The sequence below is a fragment of the Amphiura filiformis genome, chromosome 8 (assembly GCF_039555335.1).
Source record: "Amphiura filiformis chromosome 8, Afil_fr2py, whole genome shotgun sequence".
Classification (NCBI taxonomy): domain Eukaryota; kingdom Metazoa; phylum Echinodermata; class Ophiuroidea; order Amphilepidida; family Amphiuridae; genus Amphiura; species Amphiura filiformis.
In genome coordinates, this window is record NC_092635.1 from 2,983,590 (window position 1) to 3,004,101 (window position 20,512).

At 36.6% G+C, this 20,512-nt stretch overlaps 1 protein-coding gene across 8 annotated transcripts in view; it reads right to left on the minus strand.

Annotated features, from left to right (window-relative positions):
• LOC140158507 (uncharacterized) overlaps positions 1-20,512 on the minus strand; it is a 111,693-nt gene that overhangs the window by 53,684 nt on the left and 37,497 nt on the right. For 2 of the 8 annotated variants that reach the window (XM_072181609.1, XM_072181607.1), the window contains exons 11-17: positions 19,362-19,431; positions 17,811-17,912; positions 15,367-15,495; positions 7,431-7,505; positions 5,102-5,166; positions 3,840-3,879; positions 1,467-1,586 (exon numbers count right to left, since the gene is read on the minus strand). In XM_072181609.1, the coding sequence (XP_072037710.1) occupies positions 1,467-1,586; positions 3,840-3,879; positions 5,102-5,166; positions 7,431-7,505; positions 15,367-15,495; positions 17,811-17,912; positions 19,362-19,431 (601 nt within the window). Of the gene's footprint in view, positions 1-1,466; positions 1,587-3,839; positions 3,880-5,101; positions 5,167-7,430; positions 7,506-12,591; positions 12,724-15,366; positions 15,496-17,810; positions 17,913-19,361; positions 19,432-20,512 lie in introns of all 8 variants that reach the window. The other 6 variants (XM_072181610.1, XM_072181611.1, XM_072181612.1 and 3 more) reach the window with 6 other exon arrangements.

A 20,512-nucleotide genomic window follows, 5' to 3' on the forward strand; every position in this document is an offset into this window, starting at 1 on the left:
ACTAAGAACAATTAAGAATTTAATTCTGGATTAATTCTTTAATTCTAATTATTTAAGGATCATTTACAGCATATTGTGGACTTCAACAATACCATATTACATCGCTGGGCAGGAAAAAAACCCATGTAAATTTTCACTGTTACTCATTTGGCAAAACAGAGACCAATACAAAATGTCATTTTCATTTTGCAGGGGATTTCAAACTAAATGAACTAAATCAAAAACAACATCTTTGAACAGTTAGGCAGTTTTTGTGTCCCTTGCAAAATGACAATACCATCAAATTTGACATTTTGTAATGTTCCCTGTTTTGCCAAATGAGTAACAGTAAAAATCATAATTAAAATAACATACAAGTAAACATTGGTAATATTATCACACTCAATAAAACAATTTTATCACACACACAGCAACTAGTCTACTCCCTGTTAATCACACAAACAACAACACAAAAATAAGCTATTCCAATTCAAATCTGCATTTCTACATTCTACAACTTATTTGCAATGATACATGTTTAAAGTTTTTTTTGATCAGATTGGATAAGTTCTTCTACATCAAACATAGATGTAAGTATCCTGAAGTGACTTTGCTGGAAAATGCAGGGAAAACAGGCTGAAAATAAATAAAAGTGCCGAGATTTGGAGCAACAAAATGCCTGAAAACTAACATCCCTGTGTCAAATAATGATTGCATGTATGTATATCACTTCACAGCTCAATATTTCAAAAATATTATTTTAAAAATATATTGATATCCAAATTCTCATGACAATATCCTAAGATATATCTTAAACAGACTATCAGTGGTGATACCACGGGGGCATGGGGGCAAATGCCCCTCAGTCAGAACTCTTGCCCCTAGTAAAAACCTTAAATTATGAAAATTTTCACTTTTGATGACCCCCCCAAAAAAAATCACTTTACTCCCCCACATGCCCCCTAAAACATTCCTGGCCCTGGACTGCGAACTGTATCAACCACCCTGTACTGTGCAGCTGCTTTGCCATAAGGTTATGATGATAACCACCTCTAGAGAGATGTAGCTAGTTACACTGACCATGGAGGAGCAGATGCACTTAAATCCATGTAAATATGTGACACCAAAGTAGCCGTCTTATCTTTTTTAAGTATTCACGGCTGCTGAGTAGCCTTGGTCAGGGGACATGTATACAGCGTAATTTCATGACAGCTACACAGCCACACACCACATGGATGATGATACTCACTCCCTCTACGATATAATTTAGGATATTTTATGAGAATTTGACCCTTTGACTTTGAGGTCATTTCAAATGAATATTTTTATCTGCAATACGAAACATCTAATATTCCAAACAAAATTATCCAGAACAAGACATTTAAAAACGACAACTGTAGCTTGCCAATGAAATAAATATGGACAGTTTCCAAGAATTACAGATTTCAGATGGAATAGCGCTATTCTTGTTAGTGCACATCACCCACCTGCCATCATTGTCTTATTTTCATCATAGCTAAATATAGGGAGCGTGAAAGATGAAGCAGCAGCAGCTAAGGAGGCTACGTTGGGTGCAGAAGCAAGGGTGGTGGTCCTACTACCTGAAGCTGTATGGCATGCATGGAATGAAGGGCAGGATGTTAGCAACATGGAAGAGCAACTAAATTAATAATGCAATGGGTACAGTGGCATAGCCAAGGAGGCAGATCTCCCCTGTGAGAAGCCTAGCCCCTCTCTTGCCCCCATGTGAGATGCGGGCCACCCTGAAATTTTATATTTTTAAGTCTTTTTGTCAGGATGCTTTTCAGCCCATTTTTGACCATTTTTGTCAAAGTTTACCCCTTGAAAGTTGCCTTGTCTCCCTTTGTTCCTCCCTACTCTGAAAAAGTGTCACCCACACCCCAGGGCTTACACCACTGAATAGATATGGGTTACATAGTATAGTATAGACCTTTTTCACTACATGCATCATGCACTGTTCCAGCTGTATGCATATTGCATACTTTAATCATTATATACAATTTTCAACACAATGAACTGCAGACATGAGAATGTCACAGGCCGAAGTATCCCCAGAAGAGTGTATTTTAGTATATAGTTACAACAAAGGTCTATGAAATATAAATCTATGTATGCTTTACTATCAAACTTCACAAGCCCATTTAATCACCAGAATATTAAAGATGAAGGAGTTTTTCAAGAAGTAGTCAAAAATTGCATACAAGAATTTAATCAAACAGTAACGATATGACCCATGGGTGAAACTTGTTCTGCAGGCCAATGCCATTCAGCCTGCATCTGTTACATGATTGAGGCTTATTTAAATTTGAAAATATCCTATAAAAACTGACCTTCAAATTCAATTTTTTCCCATTTTCTATCAATATTATCACACTGAATGCATAAATCGTACATGATTTAATTTGATTATGTGAGCGTAAGAGATTATGTGAAATGTCCACCATAGAGGACAAACTAGTGTACCTCCGATGCACCTGGTAAACTTGATGTAATGTGCATTTTTGTTTGGGTTCTGCGTAATAATGCACACTATGCTTTACCTGTGCCAGCCTTTGTAGCCTTCAAGCTTAAAGATGCAAGTTAGCCTATATGATACAGGATTTCGCAGATGAATGCTGAAGGTGCAAATATTTTAGTCTTGGTGTTCTACAAACCAATATGGCAGATTTATTGCACATGGGTTATTCGTCCAAGCTGTTTAAGTCTCTTTGGAGCATACAAATATTTTAATTCAATATCACTTCAAATAATTTGCCAATAACCAAAATTGTAGCCCTCCATCAACTATCAGCAGCTGAAATTGGCTTGCAAAAATATAAGTTAGGCAGTGGCGTACCGTGGCCGCTCCTTCCCCAGGGGCTGAAGCAAATTCAATTTTGCCGCCCCTTCCTCAACAGCCCAAAAAGGTTGACCCAAATTTTTTTACGGTTGTTTGAAAAAGTGAAGAGCAAAAAAGAAAGAAAAAAAAGGATTATAGGCCCTAGCACCCTAAAAGCAACACATTTTCATGTTCATTTTCTTTACTAATTTTTTTGTCGCCCTTCTTCTTCCGCTGCCCTTTTTTGCCACCTTCTTCTTCCGCCGCCCTTCGCTTTTGGCCGCCCCTGCTTTTACCCGGGGGCTGGCCCAAATCCCCAAAATATACGCATGTTAGGCATCCCTGCCATATAAAAAGAAGGCTAAATTTATTTGGAAATGGACGGTTCTTTAAATATCAATATTAAACTACCTATCTTTTCTAGAATGATTGTTATGTACAATTGAAACAAAGAGGTGATTTACAGTGTGATGTACCACACCCACAGGCCTCAGCACACTTCACAGAAAATCCACTGTCAGAGAACTAGGCCAAGACACTATTTATAAAACCATTAAGTGCCATTCAAGGATACAGCTCTCTATCAAGCCTAAAGACAAACACATTTTCTATTTTATTTTATAACCAAATATTTAAATTATCATAAAAGAGTGAGATTTAAAGTATCACCTGTCTATACTCAAGGTTTGCGCTAAAGACTTTAAATATTGTGACAGCCATTATATGAAAACGTGCAATATTGCAGATTTTTGCCTTAGGTTTTGACTTATATTTCCACTTAAGGTCCAAATAATAGATTAAGATTGGGATGTGTTTCATTTGGTAAAACAGGATAATAGTTTTTAATAAAAAAAACCAAAAAATTGTGCTGCATTTTGCTATAATTGGGAGTAGTATTCTACTATATGTATTAACCCAGTGAACCAAGATGGTTACTATAAGTAAGCAGACATGGAAATAATCTATTAGTTCACTGCCACCTACAAACACATAAATACACTTAAACAATTTGCATACTTACTTAATGTACTCACTGTGCTGATTGGCCGATTATACAAGTCCTGTGTGCATAGAGAGTAGAGAATAGAGTAGGGTAGAATATGAGTAGAGTAGGGTAGGATATGAGTAGAGTAGGGTAGGATATGAGTAGAGTAGGATATGAGTAGAGTAGGGTAGGATATGAGTAGAGTAGGATATGAGTAGAGTAGGGTGGGATATGAGTAGAGTAGGGTGGGATATGAGTAGAGTAGGGTGGGATATGAGTAGAGTGGGATATGAGTAGAGTAGGGTGGGATATGAGTAGAGTAGGGTGGGATATGAGTAGAGTAGGGTGGGATATGAGTATAGTAGGGTGGGATATGTGTGGGGTGGGATATGAGTAGAGTGGGGTGGGATATGAGTAGAGTAGGGTGGGATATGAGTAGAGTGGGATATGAGTAGAGTAGGGTGGGATATGTGTAGAGTGGGGTGGGATATGAGTAGAGTGGGATATGAGTAGAGTAGGGTGGGATATGAGTAGAGTAGGGTGGGATATGAGTAGAGTGGGGTGGGATATGAATAGAGTGGGGTGGGATATGAGTAAAGTAGGGTAGGATATGAGTAGAGTAGGGTAGGATATGAGTAGAGTAGGGTAGGATATGTGTAGAGTAGGGTAGGATATGAGTAGAGTAGGGTAGGATATGAGTAGAGAGTAGGGTAGGATATGAGTAGAGTAGGAGTAAGAGTAGAGTAGAGCCAAGTAGAGCAATGCAAAGTTAAGAAACTACATAAAAAATTAAGCTACTAATTAATTTAAGTACATAGTTAATTATTTTAGTAATTTTAGTAAATTAGATTAAAGATCTTATAGTATGAGAGAAAAAAATCTGTACAATTAACGTGCAAACGGCCTATACCGATGTGACTCTCGTGCTAGTCGCCCACACAAGTCACAACCAGCTAATTATGTGGTCCTGACACTCGTTGTTCATAACCGCCAGGACCACATAATTAACCGGTTGTGCAGGAGACCAGCACGAGAGTCACATTTTCTGTCCTCCGGAGTGTCGCGTGCTTGATTAGATCAGTAAGTTTACAGAATGAGCCTTTTAAAAGAGTTCCGTTATCAATTTCACAAAAAACTACCACCTGTACAGATGGCACTATTGGTGAATAATATCAATAAATATTAAAACAAATCCAATAGACTGTCATAGTAAGCATGAAGAAAAGAACCTGCTGTGCTGATACTCATATTGAATTCCCTTAATGACAATTACCAGAGCCCAATGCAATCAATCCTACCTCATGTTGGTTAAACCTATCTGCTGTTCTTCCTGCTGTTGGGGACAATGTGGGACTTGGTACACCTGTAGAATCAATCAAATGGGAAGAAATACAATAGAACATATATTAATATTAAGTATTTGTTGATACCTGTATAAAATGGTTCAGTTTGCATGGTTGCACTAGGCTATATCATGACAGCTAGCAATTCAATTCAATGCTAGCAAATGGAAGAAAAGCAAGGAGGCAGCCATAATGCTTGTATGGGATCCATTGTTACATCCTGGGTCCATAGAGACCAGTAGCGTTGTCTGTTATAACAAATGATCTACTTCTCTTTACACATGACTCTTAGAAGCTTTCCTGCTTCTTGTCACCTAGGGAGTTACATTGCAATGGCAGTGGCACTTGATAGTGTAGCTTTTACAAGTAGTCAAGTCACTCATGGCTTAAGTTAAAGCTCTTTAGTTTTTCTGTAAAAGTGAAATTTTCGTGGTGCATTAATTTTTCGTGCTTTTCGCGCATAACACATCTGACGCGACAAAACATGCGAATATGTGTTCTTTTAATGTATAGGTCTATGTAAGAAATTCAAAATTGCGAAATTAAAAACAAGCAATGTAGTTCAAAATCGGCGTGAAAAATTACACACATGAAAATTAACCACTTTTACAGCAAGTAAGCGAAGAGTGTCATGTCTCCATTTGGATTCTGATGTGTAATATCTCCAAAGCACCGCTAGGAGAATGCATCTTTAATCTTATGAAGATTAATACGCCCAGCTTGGTTCACAGTCCAAGGACTTCAAGAAGTTGGCTAAACGAAGCATGTATACCATTTATAATGTTTGGACATCCCAGTTGTTTTCACAGAGAATCACACCAAGAATGCATATTCTAAGATGGGTAGTTGAGCTCTGAAGGTTACGATGCTGGTGGTAGTCCCCAATGATCTATTTCTCTACAGGTAGCATTCAAGAGCTCACACATGCACACATACACCCTGCTAGCAAAGCTACACTACACATTTTTTCAATAAAATCATTCAAATGCAATAGCTTTATAAGCATTCATTTAAAATTGATTCACTACAAACTTTTTTTCCGGCAAGCAGGTGCTGTTCAATTTGCATGGTAATAGTGGTGCAAACACAAACAGTGCAATTTAGGGTGGTATAGTGAATGGCTACTCAATCAGGTTGTGGATAAGCCTCTTCTGTTCCAAAATTTTGAAGTTTTATATCCCCCAAAATAACCTTGTTCTTGTTTTCAAGTTAACTTCCATTTCAATTTTTATCTTATCACGTTGTGTCCCCCAAAAAATTCAAAACGTTTTTTGGCCACTTTCCCGGGCCACTTTGTTCATAATAGAGGTTATCCGTGTTCTATAAGTTGCATATCCTAGACGACTGCTATACCTTGTTTAGGACTTTCAAAAGAAGTACCTGCATATGCAACCATGACTGTTTCAAAATGGCCCGCCAAGAGTCATGCAGGTAACTCCGAGGTCATGCATTGAATTGTTTTGAATAAGGAATACTACGGGAATCAGCGCCTTTTGTTAGAAGTCACACATGAGTGAAGTGGATAACCTCTATTGAGTTATTCCAGTTGAAATAAATACAACCCCTATAAAAGACATGAACTTAATCCTAAACACAGGCAGACTGGGGTTACCTGAATGGGTGACTTCATTTGAATTCTACTCCACCCGTGTGGGAGTTTAAGGTCATGTCTTTCATAAGGGGTGTATGTATTTCAACTGGAATAGCCTAACAAACACCCATGAATGACTTGAGACTGGAAAAAGCAAAATTTGATGCATCATCAACTTTTGATTGCATAAGCAAATTTTAACAAATGAAGTTCTCCCGAAAACAAAGAACATATAGGCATGCTTCTGGATGAGCAAGATGTGGTTATTTTGATAAATCTTGTGATACTTGAGACAATCCAATAGAGGCTGCCAGCCCATCATAATATCTGAATAAGAATACATGAATGTCAGATCTCCCATGGTCTTCTCTGGTCTAATTTTATGCATAGATCCATGCTATTATGATACTCAGTATAAGGTAAATTCATTCTGTAGGATGTACCAAGCTAAAATTAGTATTATAGTGTGAATCTCAATTCTTAGTCAAAGAACTATGACTTGACAAAATTGAAACATCATCATTCCTGAAAGAAGCCACCACTTCTCCCAAAAAACCTTAAGACCGATTCAGAAATGGCAAGATGGCCAACGTATTATGATAGGCTGGCAACCTCTACATACACCAGGTACCCTAGTGGTTGGGTGGTTTGGGCAGGCATTCCATGCAAGCATATAATAGAATGCATCTATACCCTCCACATAGCGATCCTGCATCTGATAAGCTCTTGGTTTGTCATAAACGCCCACGCCTACTGACTTAGATGTTGCTATGGAAATAATGCAAAGGATTATGGGTATGAAAACTAGTAAGTACTAATGCAATGACTGAAATATTGGTATGTAATATATTCTGTTTAAATATTCTGCGGATATATAACTCAAAATTGTAAATGAATTCAATATCTTTATATTAGCAAACACATTTGTTCGTTCAAAATAGATATTTGTCTAGTAAAATTTCATCAATCTGTACCTACGAAATTTACATTACTTGAAATATAGAAGGAAGTTGTGCTTTTAAACTGACAAGTATTGATCATTTAAAGAGAAACTTTATATAATTGGAGGTGATTGGCAAAACAATCATAAAGTATCACTTTTAAACATTGTCCTAACAGAGCCGAGTTGTGATTGGTCAGCTAATAACAGCGAAAACAACCAATGGTAAAGACTAGATTCTTCTCAGCCCAGCCCTGATATTCAGACAACATCCCTGATTGGTCCATGCAAAGCAATAATTGAATGTCTTTACCAATCAGAATTTATGCCTCTACCTGCCATACAACACATCAACCTTTTATATACCATGTTTACACTGGCCAAATGTTGTAATTGAATTTGATTTGAGTTTTTATTAATATATTTATAATTGATTTCATTGGGTAATGAAAGAAGTCAGAGGTAGACATGTTCATTCAAAACTGGTTGTAATTGTAATGCCAGGTGGAATACCATTAATAACATGAGTCATTTATTATATATAATCATTTCTTGCAGGCAGAAAACTGAAAGAACAAACTTTTCCCCAAAATTCCAAGAATGGTGACAACTGACAAGCTGTCTCAACCACATGGTAATTTATGCAAAGCGTAATCATTTACCGAGGACTCGGATACACCAACAGATAATCTAGTGTATGCAAATATAGTATCCCTTGAGTATGAATACCCATAGCTCAAATAAATTTATGTTAATCCCCATTCTTGAATGAAAACAAAGTTGTCAATTACAATCTTTAAACCGATGTAAACAAGGTGTTATGGTCTAATAATGCATGCTTTTTGGCAACACAGATAAACAAATAAACAAGCTGATCACATGTAGCAACATTCACATTCAAGCAGTTGTTGGACCAAACAATGCGGCACAAGCCCATTATGTCAAACAATGCATCATTCTATTAACATGCAATACAAGTTTCTACAATAACTGTGATTGTTTCATGACTTTTGGTACCTTCTGTCTGCTCCTTGTGTGAAATGATAGGAAATTCAAGAAAAAATCCAAAATTTTATCAGAGGAGGAAACAATTCCTTACCCTAATAGTCATAATACTATCAAATTTCATAACAACATGAAAAAGTAGCAAGTATTGTGAAATTGTCACGTAATTTAAGCAAATATGCAAATGCTCTTGTCCATCCTTATAAGCACACAAGATTAGCATATTGTCAAGACTTCATTGAGGTCTTTATTCCATTTGTATAATCACTATCTTGAAACTATGCTAAATATGAAGGTTACCATTACATAAATGTATTAAACATAGGATATATACCACGGCCATGCGTCTTTTCAGACCATCAAATACTACTTTATGATGAATAAGCGGGTGAATAAGTCAACAAATATTGTACACATTTATACAGCAGCAGGTTGCAGCAGGTGACTAAATAGAATTACACCTGTAAATTAAGATGGTAATACCTGTCCAGTTAATGAAATCAATTATGAGAGAAAGGGAAGGACAGAGGCAGAAGAGATTAGAATTAAGATGGATAAATACTACTATAGCTGACAATGGTCGTATCACAACACATTTAAATACAGAACAAACATGTAAACAAAGGCTTGTAAGAAGATTAGCCTTGATCTTGATATCAAATCTTCCCAAATCTGCATAATCTACTATCTACAATAATGCTCATAACACATAAAAGCTATTATGAGGGTTGGTCAATCAACTTTATATTTTTGTTATTGTCTTTTTCAAGATCTTCCAATTAGAAACTTAGTGTTTCTGATTATTAAAATTTCCATAAGATTTTTAATATTTCTACAAGAATGCCAAAATTGCATAATAATTTTCAATTTAAGAGAAAAATAGTTTAATAAATGGAAAAGAAAACCTAAAATGTGTGTGAAATTGGAATCAATGAGTGGGTGGGTAGATTTTTAGAGTCAGTCATGTTTATAGAGCGAACAAACAATTTTATGCTTCTCAAAACCTTGTACTTTGTAGCTGCAAATATATTTTATCAAATTTGAGTTCCTTTTTTTCACCTCCATATAAAGTGTGAGCAAACAAAAGTACACATTTGATTATAGGACTTTGTCAGCATCATCATTCTTTTTCTATTTTGATAACGAAGAGACAACACAACAAAACACAAATACAAGCTATGTAACATCTAATGTAGGTTAGCTGGCAGGGAAGAACAGCACTCTCTCTTGCCTATGCTCGGGCCGATGCTGCATGTACAAAGCATACACAGAAGTGAGGTATCAATTGGCTAATTTAATTGCACCAAAATCATAACAAAAGACCAGTAATCCGATTGGTCGATTACACATCAAATCAGGTTTAAGCTTCGTTCGGCACTCATAAAGTGTCAAAAAGCCCCGCTCATGTCACCAATTAACAGGGCGCACTCACTGACCAGTGCAAGTGCTGTTCTTCTCTACCAGCTGGTGTGATGTAAGAATGGCAAATCCACAACATTATCTATTTAAACTTATAGCACATATTGGAGAAATATTTTTGTAGCTTCCTCATACTAATAAACCATCCATTTGTATTTTGCCAATGGTAGAGGGCGACATTATCTTCTTTTTCCAGTGCAAGTTATTTTTTGCCATGGTTGCCAATTACATCAGGTGCCACACGTTTTATAGGAGTGATATATAGTAATCTGGACTGCATTCGACATTATGCAGGAAACCACAACATGGGCATCACGCAATAGCTATTTTGCACAACTTATGAAGAAAACTGACAAACTACAAAAGTACACTCCATTTTCTCTGTGAAAAAGGACATAAATTCTCTCCTAGCTGTCAAGAAAGTGTAATATGTTTGATCATGTTGACCACAATGCCCAATACACACCTTTAGGGTTTCTCTACCGGATGTTGATTTGTACCTAAATTCCTACCCACAAGGTAATAGGCAAATTGACATCTGGTAGACAAACCTAATAGGTGCGTATTAGAATATCAAGATTAAGTAACTGATGACAGAAAGTAGTACTTTTGAGACCAAATGGTATCATTTACCCCTAATGAAATTTATGCCCGGAATTTACGCCTACTCAATTTTGGGCTAGTAACATTTTATGTCCTTTTTCATGGCGTAAATGTAAAGATAAATACAAAGGAAGGAAAGCAAAGGTCAGCAATGTCCTACACCATGCTAGTCTAGATATACAACAATAAGGTATATTGCTGATAGCGATTGATAGGCAAAAGTGATGCATGCTGGGAAGGAAAAGGGCTAAAATTTGCGGTCTCGGGTGACAAATTCTATAGCTTTCAAGCCCTTTTCATTCCCAGCATGCATCATGTTTGCCTATTGATCTCAATCAGCACAATATACCTTACTGATGGGGTTATCTGAATGGGTGACTCCATTCCTGCCCAGCCAGCCTTATCTGACCTCTTTTTTTGCAGGAAAGGCCTTGTGAATTTGGCATAATGTCCTATCAGTAAGATTGTTTTTCCTTCTCTTCTTCCCCCTTTCTAGGTTATCCTGCTGCACAATCTTCAAGGAGAAAACATGTGCTTTACAGCTTTATCATCTTATATTCATGCTCAGAAACTTCTAAAGTTAAATTAGACAATTCACCAGTCCAGATTACAAGCTGATGATGTCAAGGCCTACAATAATTTACACAGAGCCTGAAGTCGACTTAAGTCGAATTTGAACTCGACTTCATTTGTGTGTAAACAGGGTCGACGCATTTTGAACTCGACTTCAAATGATGACCCGGAGCAACATTTGTCAAATTCAAAGTCGACTTCAAATGATTTATGCAGTGTAAACGAACACGTAATATGAAGTCGACTTCATAAGGCCAAAAAAAAAAGATGTTTGCTTGCCCTCAACAGACCGACCCTAATTTTGGAAATCTGAAAAAAGTTTTTTTTTTCTATTTACTGTACAAAAGAATACCGACCCTAATTTTGGAAATTCCTGAAAAAGTTTTTTTTTTCTTTTCAAATTTTTGCATTCTGAAGATGTAAAAAAATGCATTTTAGATTTTTTGTTCAACATTTTAGTTGTTTTGTAATGTTAGTTGATTCATTTTGACACCTAAATTGTCTGATTTTTCATATTTTGAGCCTTAATTAATTACAAACAGTAGAGTTTGTTAGTAATTAAAAAAAAAAAAAAAAAAAAAAACCGACCGACCCAATTGTTAAAATTCAATTGAGGGCAAGCAAACTATTTTTTTTTTCTTGGCCTAATGGTAATTTGAAGCATGAGCAAATGATGGCATAAAAGTTGAATTCACAATTTGTTTTGAACTCGACTACCATGTAAACACCCCGTCAAGAAATAATTTATGCTAATTCTTAGTCGCAATCTGAATTCGATGTCGCAATTGAAGTCAACTTCTCTCTGTGTAAACGGGGTCATATTCATGAGTTGGACTATAGTGGGAATTTCAATTGAATGAACATGCTAGTCTAGATATACAACAATAAGGTATATTGCTGATAGCGATTGATAGGCAAAAGTGATGCATGCTGGGAAGGAAAAGGGCTAAAATTTGCGGTCTCGGGTGACAAATTCTATAGCTTTCAAGCCCTTTTCATTCCCAGCATGCATCATGTTTGCCTATTGATCTCAATCAGCACAATATACCTTACTGATATGAGCCTCAGAGTAAACACCTTCTGCCATGAAGATATCGGGGCGATGACACTGTGTCCCATTGATCTAAGGCATACAATGAATGCATTTACTCTGAGGTCACATTATCTGTAAGCAGGTTAAATACAGAGAAGAAAGGCAGTCTAGCGATGATCCAAAGCTTGTCTATACCAATATATAACAGCACTCCAAGCTTGATGATATGGGATGAAAGTACCCACACCCATCCATACCTTTCATAGCAGCTTTATGATTACCTGATTTGGGTTTAGGGCTAGTGGGTGGTGGCCCTCCACCCTTTGATATGTTGCTGACAGGTCTTGGGCTGACAGGTTTGGGGTTGATTGAAGGATGCTGTTGTGGCAGTATGATCTGTACTATCTTCTCCTCTGTGATTAAATTGATGAAATATTCAAGATAAGTAATAGCAATAACACTGTCTGGTTTAAACTTAGGAGTTAGTGAGAGCTAACTCTTATTTGTGAATGCAAGCTAACTGCACTTCTGCAAGCCTCTTTTATCTGTGAAAAATACAAATGATGATAATTGTCATATTGATCATATTTTGATAATGTATTGTTAACCCTTACATACTGAAGGCTTTTTGCCGAAGGGGAAGGAAAGAAGGAAGGAAGGAAGAAAGGAAGGAATGAAGATGATAGAAGAGAAAAGTTGCTTTCTCCAGTCCAGTTTTGAACCATGGACCTGACGGATGTGGATCATGTGTACTTCGAGTCAAATTTTTCATGTTCACATGATTACTTAATTGGATCATGTGGGATACTTTCCCATCCAGTCGCTTTTGCTGTAGCCTTTTATAGTATCTTGTTAGGTTATGGTTATTGGCAATAAATAACAAAGGGAAACAAACAAAGTATCCAATACAGAATTTCATGGAAATCCGGAAGACGCTTCTATATTTATACAACAACAATAAACATTTTTAAAATCTGAAACCATATTTGCAATCAATCCACATATCTTGTAATGAAAATTTGAAGGTTGTTTTTCCCTTTCCCTTTTAAAAGATTACAATTCCATGAAATTGGGCGTTACAGATTACGATATGGCATATTTTCTGGTTTACCATCATGTGTTTCCAATTAGAGTTCAGATATTTGTTTAGTGTGTAGAGTGTTCTTTCTCTTTGACCATCTCATCTTGCCCTCTACGGTATTGCTGTTGCCTACAAACGGATGCAGTCAGAGGTGACCTGTTGCCATGAGAGTAAAGATTTATATTTATCATGCAATTGTACGCAAAGAATACAAAATTCTCAGCCCTCCCCCCTCATTCCGGATGAACTTATTCAAAGAATTAAGATGCTGATATTCACAGAAATGTGTTGCATTTCCTCTCAATTCAAATCTGCACATTGCATGGACACATGTTTTAAGGCGATATCACAGTTTATGATGACCTATTATGGTTTTTTTTTTCTTATAGTGAAAAGTTCCACATTGCCTTACTTGTAGAGGCTCCACAGGATCCAAAGAGAGATAGAGATAGGTTTTACAATAAGGTATGCCAGCCATAAAAAAGCTGCACTTTATTCTGTGATGTTGCTCTGGTCTCAAAATGGGCCATACCAGTACAGTTGAACCACACACTACATGTACCCTTGTGGAAGATTTTGGAAATATCTTCCATAGGGGGATTATGTTTTTCAAATGTAATTAGTCAGAGTTAATTATTTTGAAACCCATACTCCCTCTGTATTATGGCTTTACCAATATCTTCCACAACTGGAGTGAGTATTTCAAATGGTAGCTACCCAATTGTCTATTTTATTTGAAAATCATACCCCCTCTGTGGAAGACTTTAGCTAAATCTTCCACAGGGGTAATGTGGATTTTAAATGGAATGGCCCACTAATCATAGGGTTTATGACAGGAGTGGCAAACCAGATTTTGAAGTTGCACCAAAAGTAGCAGAACAACAATGTGTATTAATGGAGTTTGCTTGGCATTGACAAATAACTTCCTTTCATTTCATTTCTAAAAAATGTAAATGATGCAAACACATTTCATGCAAAACAGGATGCCTCTGTCACTGATATACATATATTTATACACCATGGAACTTGACAGCACTTTTGATTTACAACTTACAGGAAGGAAAATGAGAACATTCTAAGGAAAGAGGAAAAGTGTGCTTGCAAATGGGCAAAAGATGTCAGATTTGTTTTCTAAATAAATATAAAATCAAATGACATCTACCAAATGAATTTGAGATGGAGTACACTATTAGTACAATGATGCACAAAAACAAATATTATAGATCAATCTCACATCAAGACTATGTAAGCTACATAAAATACTGCAAAGTAAGAAGACAAAACATGGACATACTTGACAAACATGGACAAAGCTATCTAATCCAATTGAAATCTTACATGTTTTCACCTCGCATCGTTAAGACTGTGTTTGGTACGCAGTGTAAAGAAAAACAAATATAAATAAATATAGAATGATAATCAACCAATGAACTGTCTAGAATGTATGAGTGATATAATATGCACCTAATAAAGAAAGCATTCTCATGAACTTTACTTTGATCAGCTCATAATCGGCGGGAATTGTTAGGTTTTTACCACTATGCCAAAAAGTAGACCGACGTTGAAAGTGATATAGTATGGTCTATATTTTTGTGTGTTAAAGAAAGTAGACAGAGTTTATGACTTCAATGAATAATTTGTGATGCTTCTAGTTCTAGCAAGATGCCACAAGACAATTCTCAAAATAAATATATTGATATTAATCTGTGATGTTAACTTATAAGGCCCGCCAATTACGAGCTGATCAAACTAAATACTGACTCTTTCAAGTCACAGGCATGTCATGTATGATGCAGATGTTAACATAACCATCTCTTGTGTCAGGCATCATCAAATCGGATTAGGCAAGTCAAACTACACCGTAATTGTCGGCCAGGCATAATCATGCACTAGGGTGATCTGAAATATGCAAATGCTGTGCATAAAGCGGACATGCGTTATTAATAAAAAGCGCCACCACTTGTTTCTGCCATACACAGTTTATTGTGAGTAGTAACTTTACTGGCATATCTCTCTGGAATGCTGGGTAGCCATTGTGGGTCTCTACCAACGGCGACTGGATCAGATCTTGTGCGTAATTTTCGGGCTGGTGTGCTGACATTTCCTGAGGGAAAAAGTGTGAATTTTAAGAAAATTGATTAAAAATAATGCAATATTTGTTACGATACACTCTGAAGGTCTAGTGCATGTGAACTGTTGGCAAAGTGGAAAATAATATTATGTTAATATGTTTTTTCCCACAATGTATACTATACGTATAGTACAATCAGCTGTCACTCCATTCAGCACTCATGAAGCTGTCACTTCATTCAGCACTTCATTGTTGAAGGGAGTAGGCACACGATTGTCTGAGAGTAGAAATATTATATATAGGTATCAATAAAATTCCCATAACTTTATAACGCGATGCTCGATTTTTGTGATACTTTCAGTTATGTAAAGAAAATAATATTCTGAATATCTTGATAAGCAAAATTCCTATTCTTTGTCACATTTAACATGCTTAAAATGTCAAATTGCTTGAACGTCAAAATATTTATGAATTTTTAAACTTGAAGTACATATGAAAATTTATCTTTACAACAATTAACAAACTAACAATCAGCAACACAGTTTTGAAATTACGAAAACTTTGAAATGAATGTCATGATGATGATGGCCACTGCAGATGATGCTATGAGGATGTAAATTTGCCACAATCTACCAGCTTTTACATAACATACCATAAAGATAATATTTACTATTAATGTTATGATGGTAGGCTGTAGATCTTTGTGAAATGATAGATATGTAAACATGAATATTTTACAAAGTACAGATCCTGTTGCATAGCAGTTCGAGACAGGTTGTTGTACCACAAGGATCTTAAGTTGAATCTTGAAAGAACTTTTTATAATTTTTTTTTCTCTTTCTTTCCTAAAATTATCCAGTCAAAACAAAAAAGGAAATAACAAAAATGATTGGACTTTTTGTACTCTTATTTTTAAAGCAGTGACCGTCTGCTTTGAAGCAAATTCAATGAAAATGTGACATTTATCTAATTTGATATTTGTAATACTGAAATGCCCTGAGCCTACGGGTGTCTCCCTATCTTTTTCAGGCTTTTACCTTTTTCTTGTGTATGAAACTTTCATCAAATGTAATGACTTCGGCGATGCAGTTTTGCATCGCCATCGACTGACGAACGGACATTGACCCAGGAGAGTTTGTTGACTTGTTTACTTGCTGTATTTGCACAAGGCGCACATTCCTGATGATTTGCGTATTTTCGGACTTTCATAAATGAAACCCAAATTATTCCTTTTGTTAATTAATTGACGCTAATTGCATATTAATTGTCCCATTTACTTCTCTTCCTCGTCATTGTGGATGCGTCTGCATTTGTGGTATGCATTATGCAGCGGAAGGTAGACGCATTTCTGCAATGGGGACGGAGAGATGCGGCGACTATGTCGACGCACTTTTGCGTCGCACTTTTACGTCGCCGTTCCCTGATTGGTTGGTGCTGTTGCTGGGTCGACTGGCATGTGAGAGGAGCGTGCCATGAGCGTGCGCGTGGGCCAGTCATCCGATGCACCTTCACTTATGATTTGGAGCTTGTTGAGTTAACACGTACCTTTGTTTCTGTGCAAAGACGGCTTGACCATTTGTTTAGAGACATGACTTTCAATATAAAGCGGCAGTCTCTGTATGGTTAGGATTCGTGTTTTATTAATAAATTGTGTCATTTTGTGATTGTACTTCCATTGTCGTTTTGCTCCATGTTTTACGTTCTGTGAGTTATTTATCAGGAAATCACGCATCATCCATATACCACACCCTGAGTAAATCATTACAATATTATATATATATATGATGGGTTTACATACCATACATACTTGTGTGTTGCAAACATAATCTATTCATAACTGGATGGAATTATCAAAATCGAGTAACACATTAGCGAGTTATAATCATTTTTAGGATATTTATTGGCCATCTTTTTGATGTTACTCAGACAATCTTGCCCCAAATTTTAGCTTCCTCCCTCCCATTCCCAGCAATTTTGAGGTAGATATACAGCACCTTGCGATTATATTTCTATATAAATGGCGCTTTACAAATGCTTATTTCTATTTCTATAATATATAACACAATCATATGCCTAAAAATTGTTCAAAGAGAGCGGGAATGCATTAAATGAATAATTTGCACCCAAAGCAACTAATGCTTAAAAATGTAGAGCAAATGATTTTTCATGACACCTTAAACTTATCTGTGTTCAAACAAACATTTAAAACAAAATCTGTAAATGAAATGAACACACATAACCCATATGATTTAACTAAAATCTGCTATGTATTTCAATCAAATCTCAGAAATACAAAGATTGGCAAATACATGCATGCATGCTTGCAAGCAGAATTGAAATCCAATTACCAGCACCCCGTGCTGCAACACCATTAGCGTCCTGTGAACCTGTGTAGAATGTAGACTGCCCTCGCTTCTCACGCAAAATTTCTGAAAAGCTGTAGAAAACGTCTGCAAAAGGTGACAAGTAACTGTTATCTAAAAGCTCTTATTTATCTAGGGTTATTAAAATCATCAAATAAAAGCACATATTCAGGTTGCACTTTTAATTAAATAAATAACAAATAAATAAATAAATGTTGGCATTTATATAGCGCCTTTCACGTGTATCAAAGCGCTTTACATTTATTCCGCTGTCGTTAGAACATGTCAGCTGCCATACAATGCCCAAGGCATACTCATACCTTTGGGCGGCGCTCAATGGACATTATTCCTAACAGCTCCCCATTTCACACCTGGGTAGAGAGAGGCAAGTGAGGTAAAGTGCCTTGCCTAATAAGTGCACAACATGATGGCACCACCAGGGCTCGAACTCGCAACCCTCCGATTGCGAGGTAGAGCCTGTACTTCTGTGCCACCGTGCCCTCCACTTTTAACAAGATGATGATCCCATGGGCTATTTCAGTTGAATTCCATACACCCCATTATGGAAGACATGACCTTAATCTTCCACACAGAAAGTGTGACTTTCAAATGGGTGTATCCTTCGTGTAAGAGAATACCAAACAAATCCCAACTCTAATCCTAACCCTAATCCTACCCTAACCCAATTCCTAACCCTAACTCTAATCCTATTAGTATTTCGTGCTCTCTTACACTAAGGATAAATCTTCAAATGGGGTTATCTGAATGGGTGACTCCATTCCTGCCCAGCCAGCCTTATCTGACCTCTTTTTTTGGCAGGAAAGGCCTTGTGAATTTGACATAATGCCCTATAATCAGTAAGATTGTTTTTCCTTCTCTTTTTCCCCTTTTCTATGTTATCCTGCTGCTCAATCTTCAAGGAGAAAACATGTGCTTTACAGCTTTATCATCTTATTTTCAGGCTCAGAAACTTCTGAAGTTAAATTAGATAGAATAATTCACCAGTCCAGATCGCTAGCTGATGATGTCATGGCCTACAATAATAATCAATCCACAAACTGAATGGACATATCTATAGGCATTCAACTCCAGCAGTGGTGTATCCATGATGTAAGATATTCATGAGTTGGACTATAGTGGGAATTTCAATTGTATGAACACAGCTTTCAACAGCTATATCGCGTATTTCAAACTACAACACAAATGCACCACCTTGGATACAATACTAACCAATCACGAGTGTGTTGGCATGGTTGGATTCGCTTCCGCATTACTCACACACAGTCGCACATGCTGGCGTACAAAGCGCAGTGTACGCAAAAAAATCGTCACGATATGTCAGGCTGCGTTCATTCAATTGAAATTTCTACTATAGTGTAAAAACTCCAAATACTCCACTGAGGAATTAATCAGCTTATGTAATAAAGTTGAATAATTCTTCAATAGATGATTTCTGTGCTAGGCTAATTCTATGAAGTTTTACAAGAAGGATAACAAGTTCTGGATAAAAAACATGTTACATTAAATACTACTGACCTTTCTTTTTCTTGAAGAAGTTAAAATTACTACTTGATTTCTTAGCTGCGACACTGTCTCTCATGGTACCCTAAAGAAAAGAAAATCAACATCCATGTCATACACAAGTGCATATGGGACATATTTTCTTGGTGGATATATTGGTATTTATATGACCTCATATTTCCTCATATTTTGACACTTCAAACTTTTTTGGCTACAATAATCTGCATTTGTGTTCAGGTAAATCATCTAGCATACATTGATTTACCTCAAGTTTGGTAGTGACGTTTCGCTGGTTGCAATATCGAATGTGCACATAAAGTTAATTGTGCAGAGCATACATGCAGACATACAAGGGCGGTTTGCCAGCATTGACATCACTAATAAACTTGAGGTGAAACAAAGAATAGCCTAACGTATTTGCCAATTCCACATCCAACCCAAGTATTTTACACTGTGTGTAACAATCAACATGTCACTTTGGAATGGTCTCCTTAAGCTTTATTAAGAACTGCAAAGTCAAGGGTTAAATTGCAGCAAATTATGAAATTTATTCTGTTTAGTTTAGTCCTATAAGGCTATCGATTCTCCGATATACATGGATGGTTCTTTCTATTGTACCCTGAACATTTGCATACTGCTATCATTGTTTTTTAAATAAACAACAATACATGTAGCACAATGCAAATGTTAGTTATCATGCTCAAGACAATTGATTAAATCTCTGGGTACTATAGAAAGAGCCCGCACCGTATGGACCAAACTAAAGGTAGTGCCTTATGAGTTCACTCTTTCATTTTGTGGAAATAAAGTGTTTCCTTATTTGATTGTAACATTGAAACCATTTCATAGTCAAGATTTTGTATGATTTGTTTTTGCATCTATATGCCATTGCAATAATAGCAAGGACTTACCAATTAGCAATTGTCGCTGGTATATTAGTATCCATCATTTAACTCCAAACCAACATACCGTAAAGATTTGCCTAATCGCCCATATGGTTCCTGTGGCATAACTCGAATTTTAGGTAGTGACTAAAAGTGCCCTCCCGTAAAATCCCACCAACAAATAATGGCATTGGCCCATAATTCTTGTTGGGATTTTCAGAGGGAGCGCTCTATCGGTACTTGAAATTTACCCCATGGCAGGTGCAGGTGGTTCTTTACAGA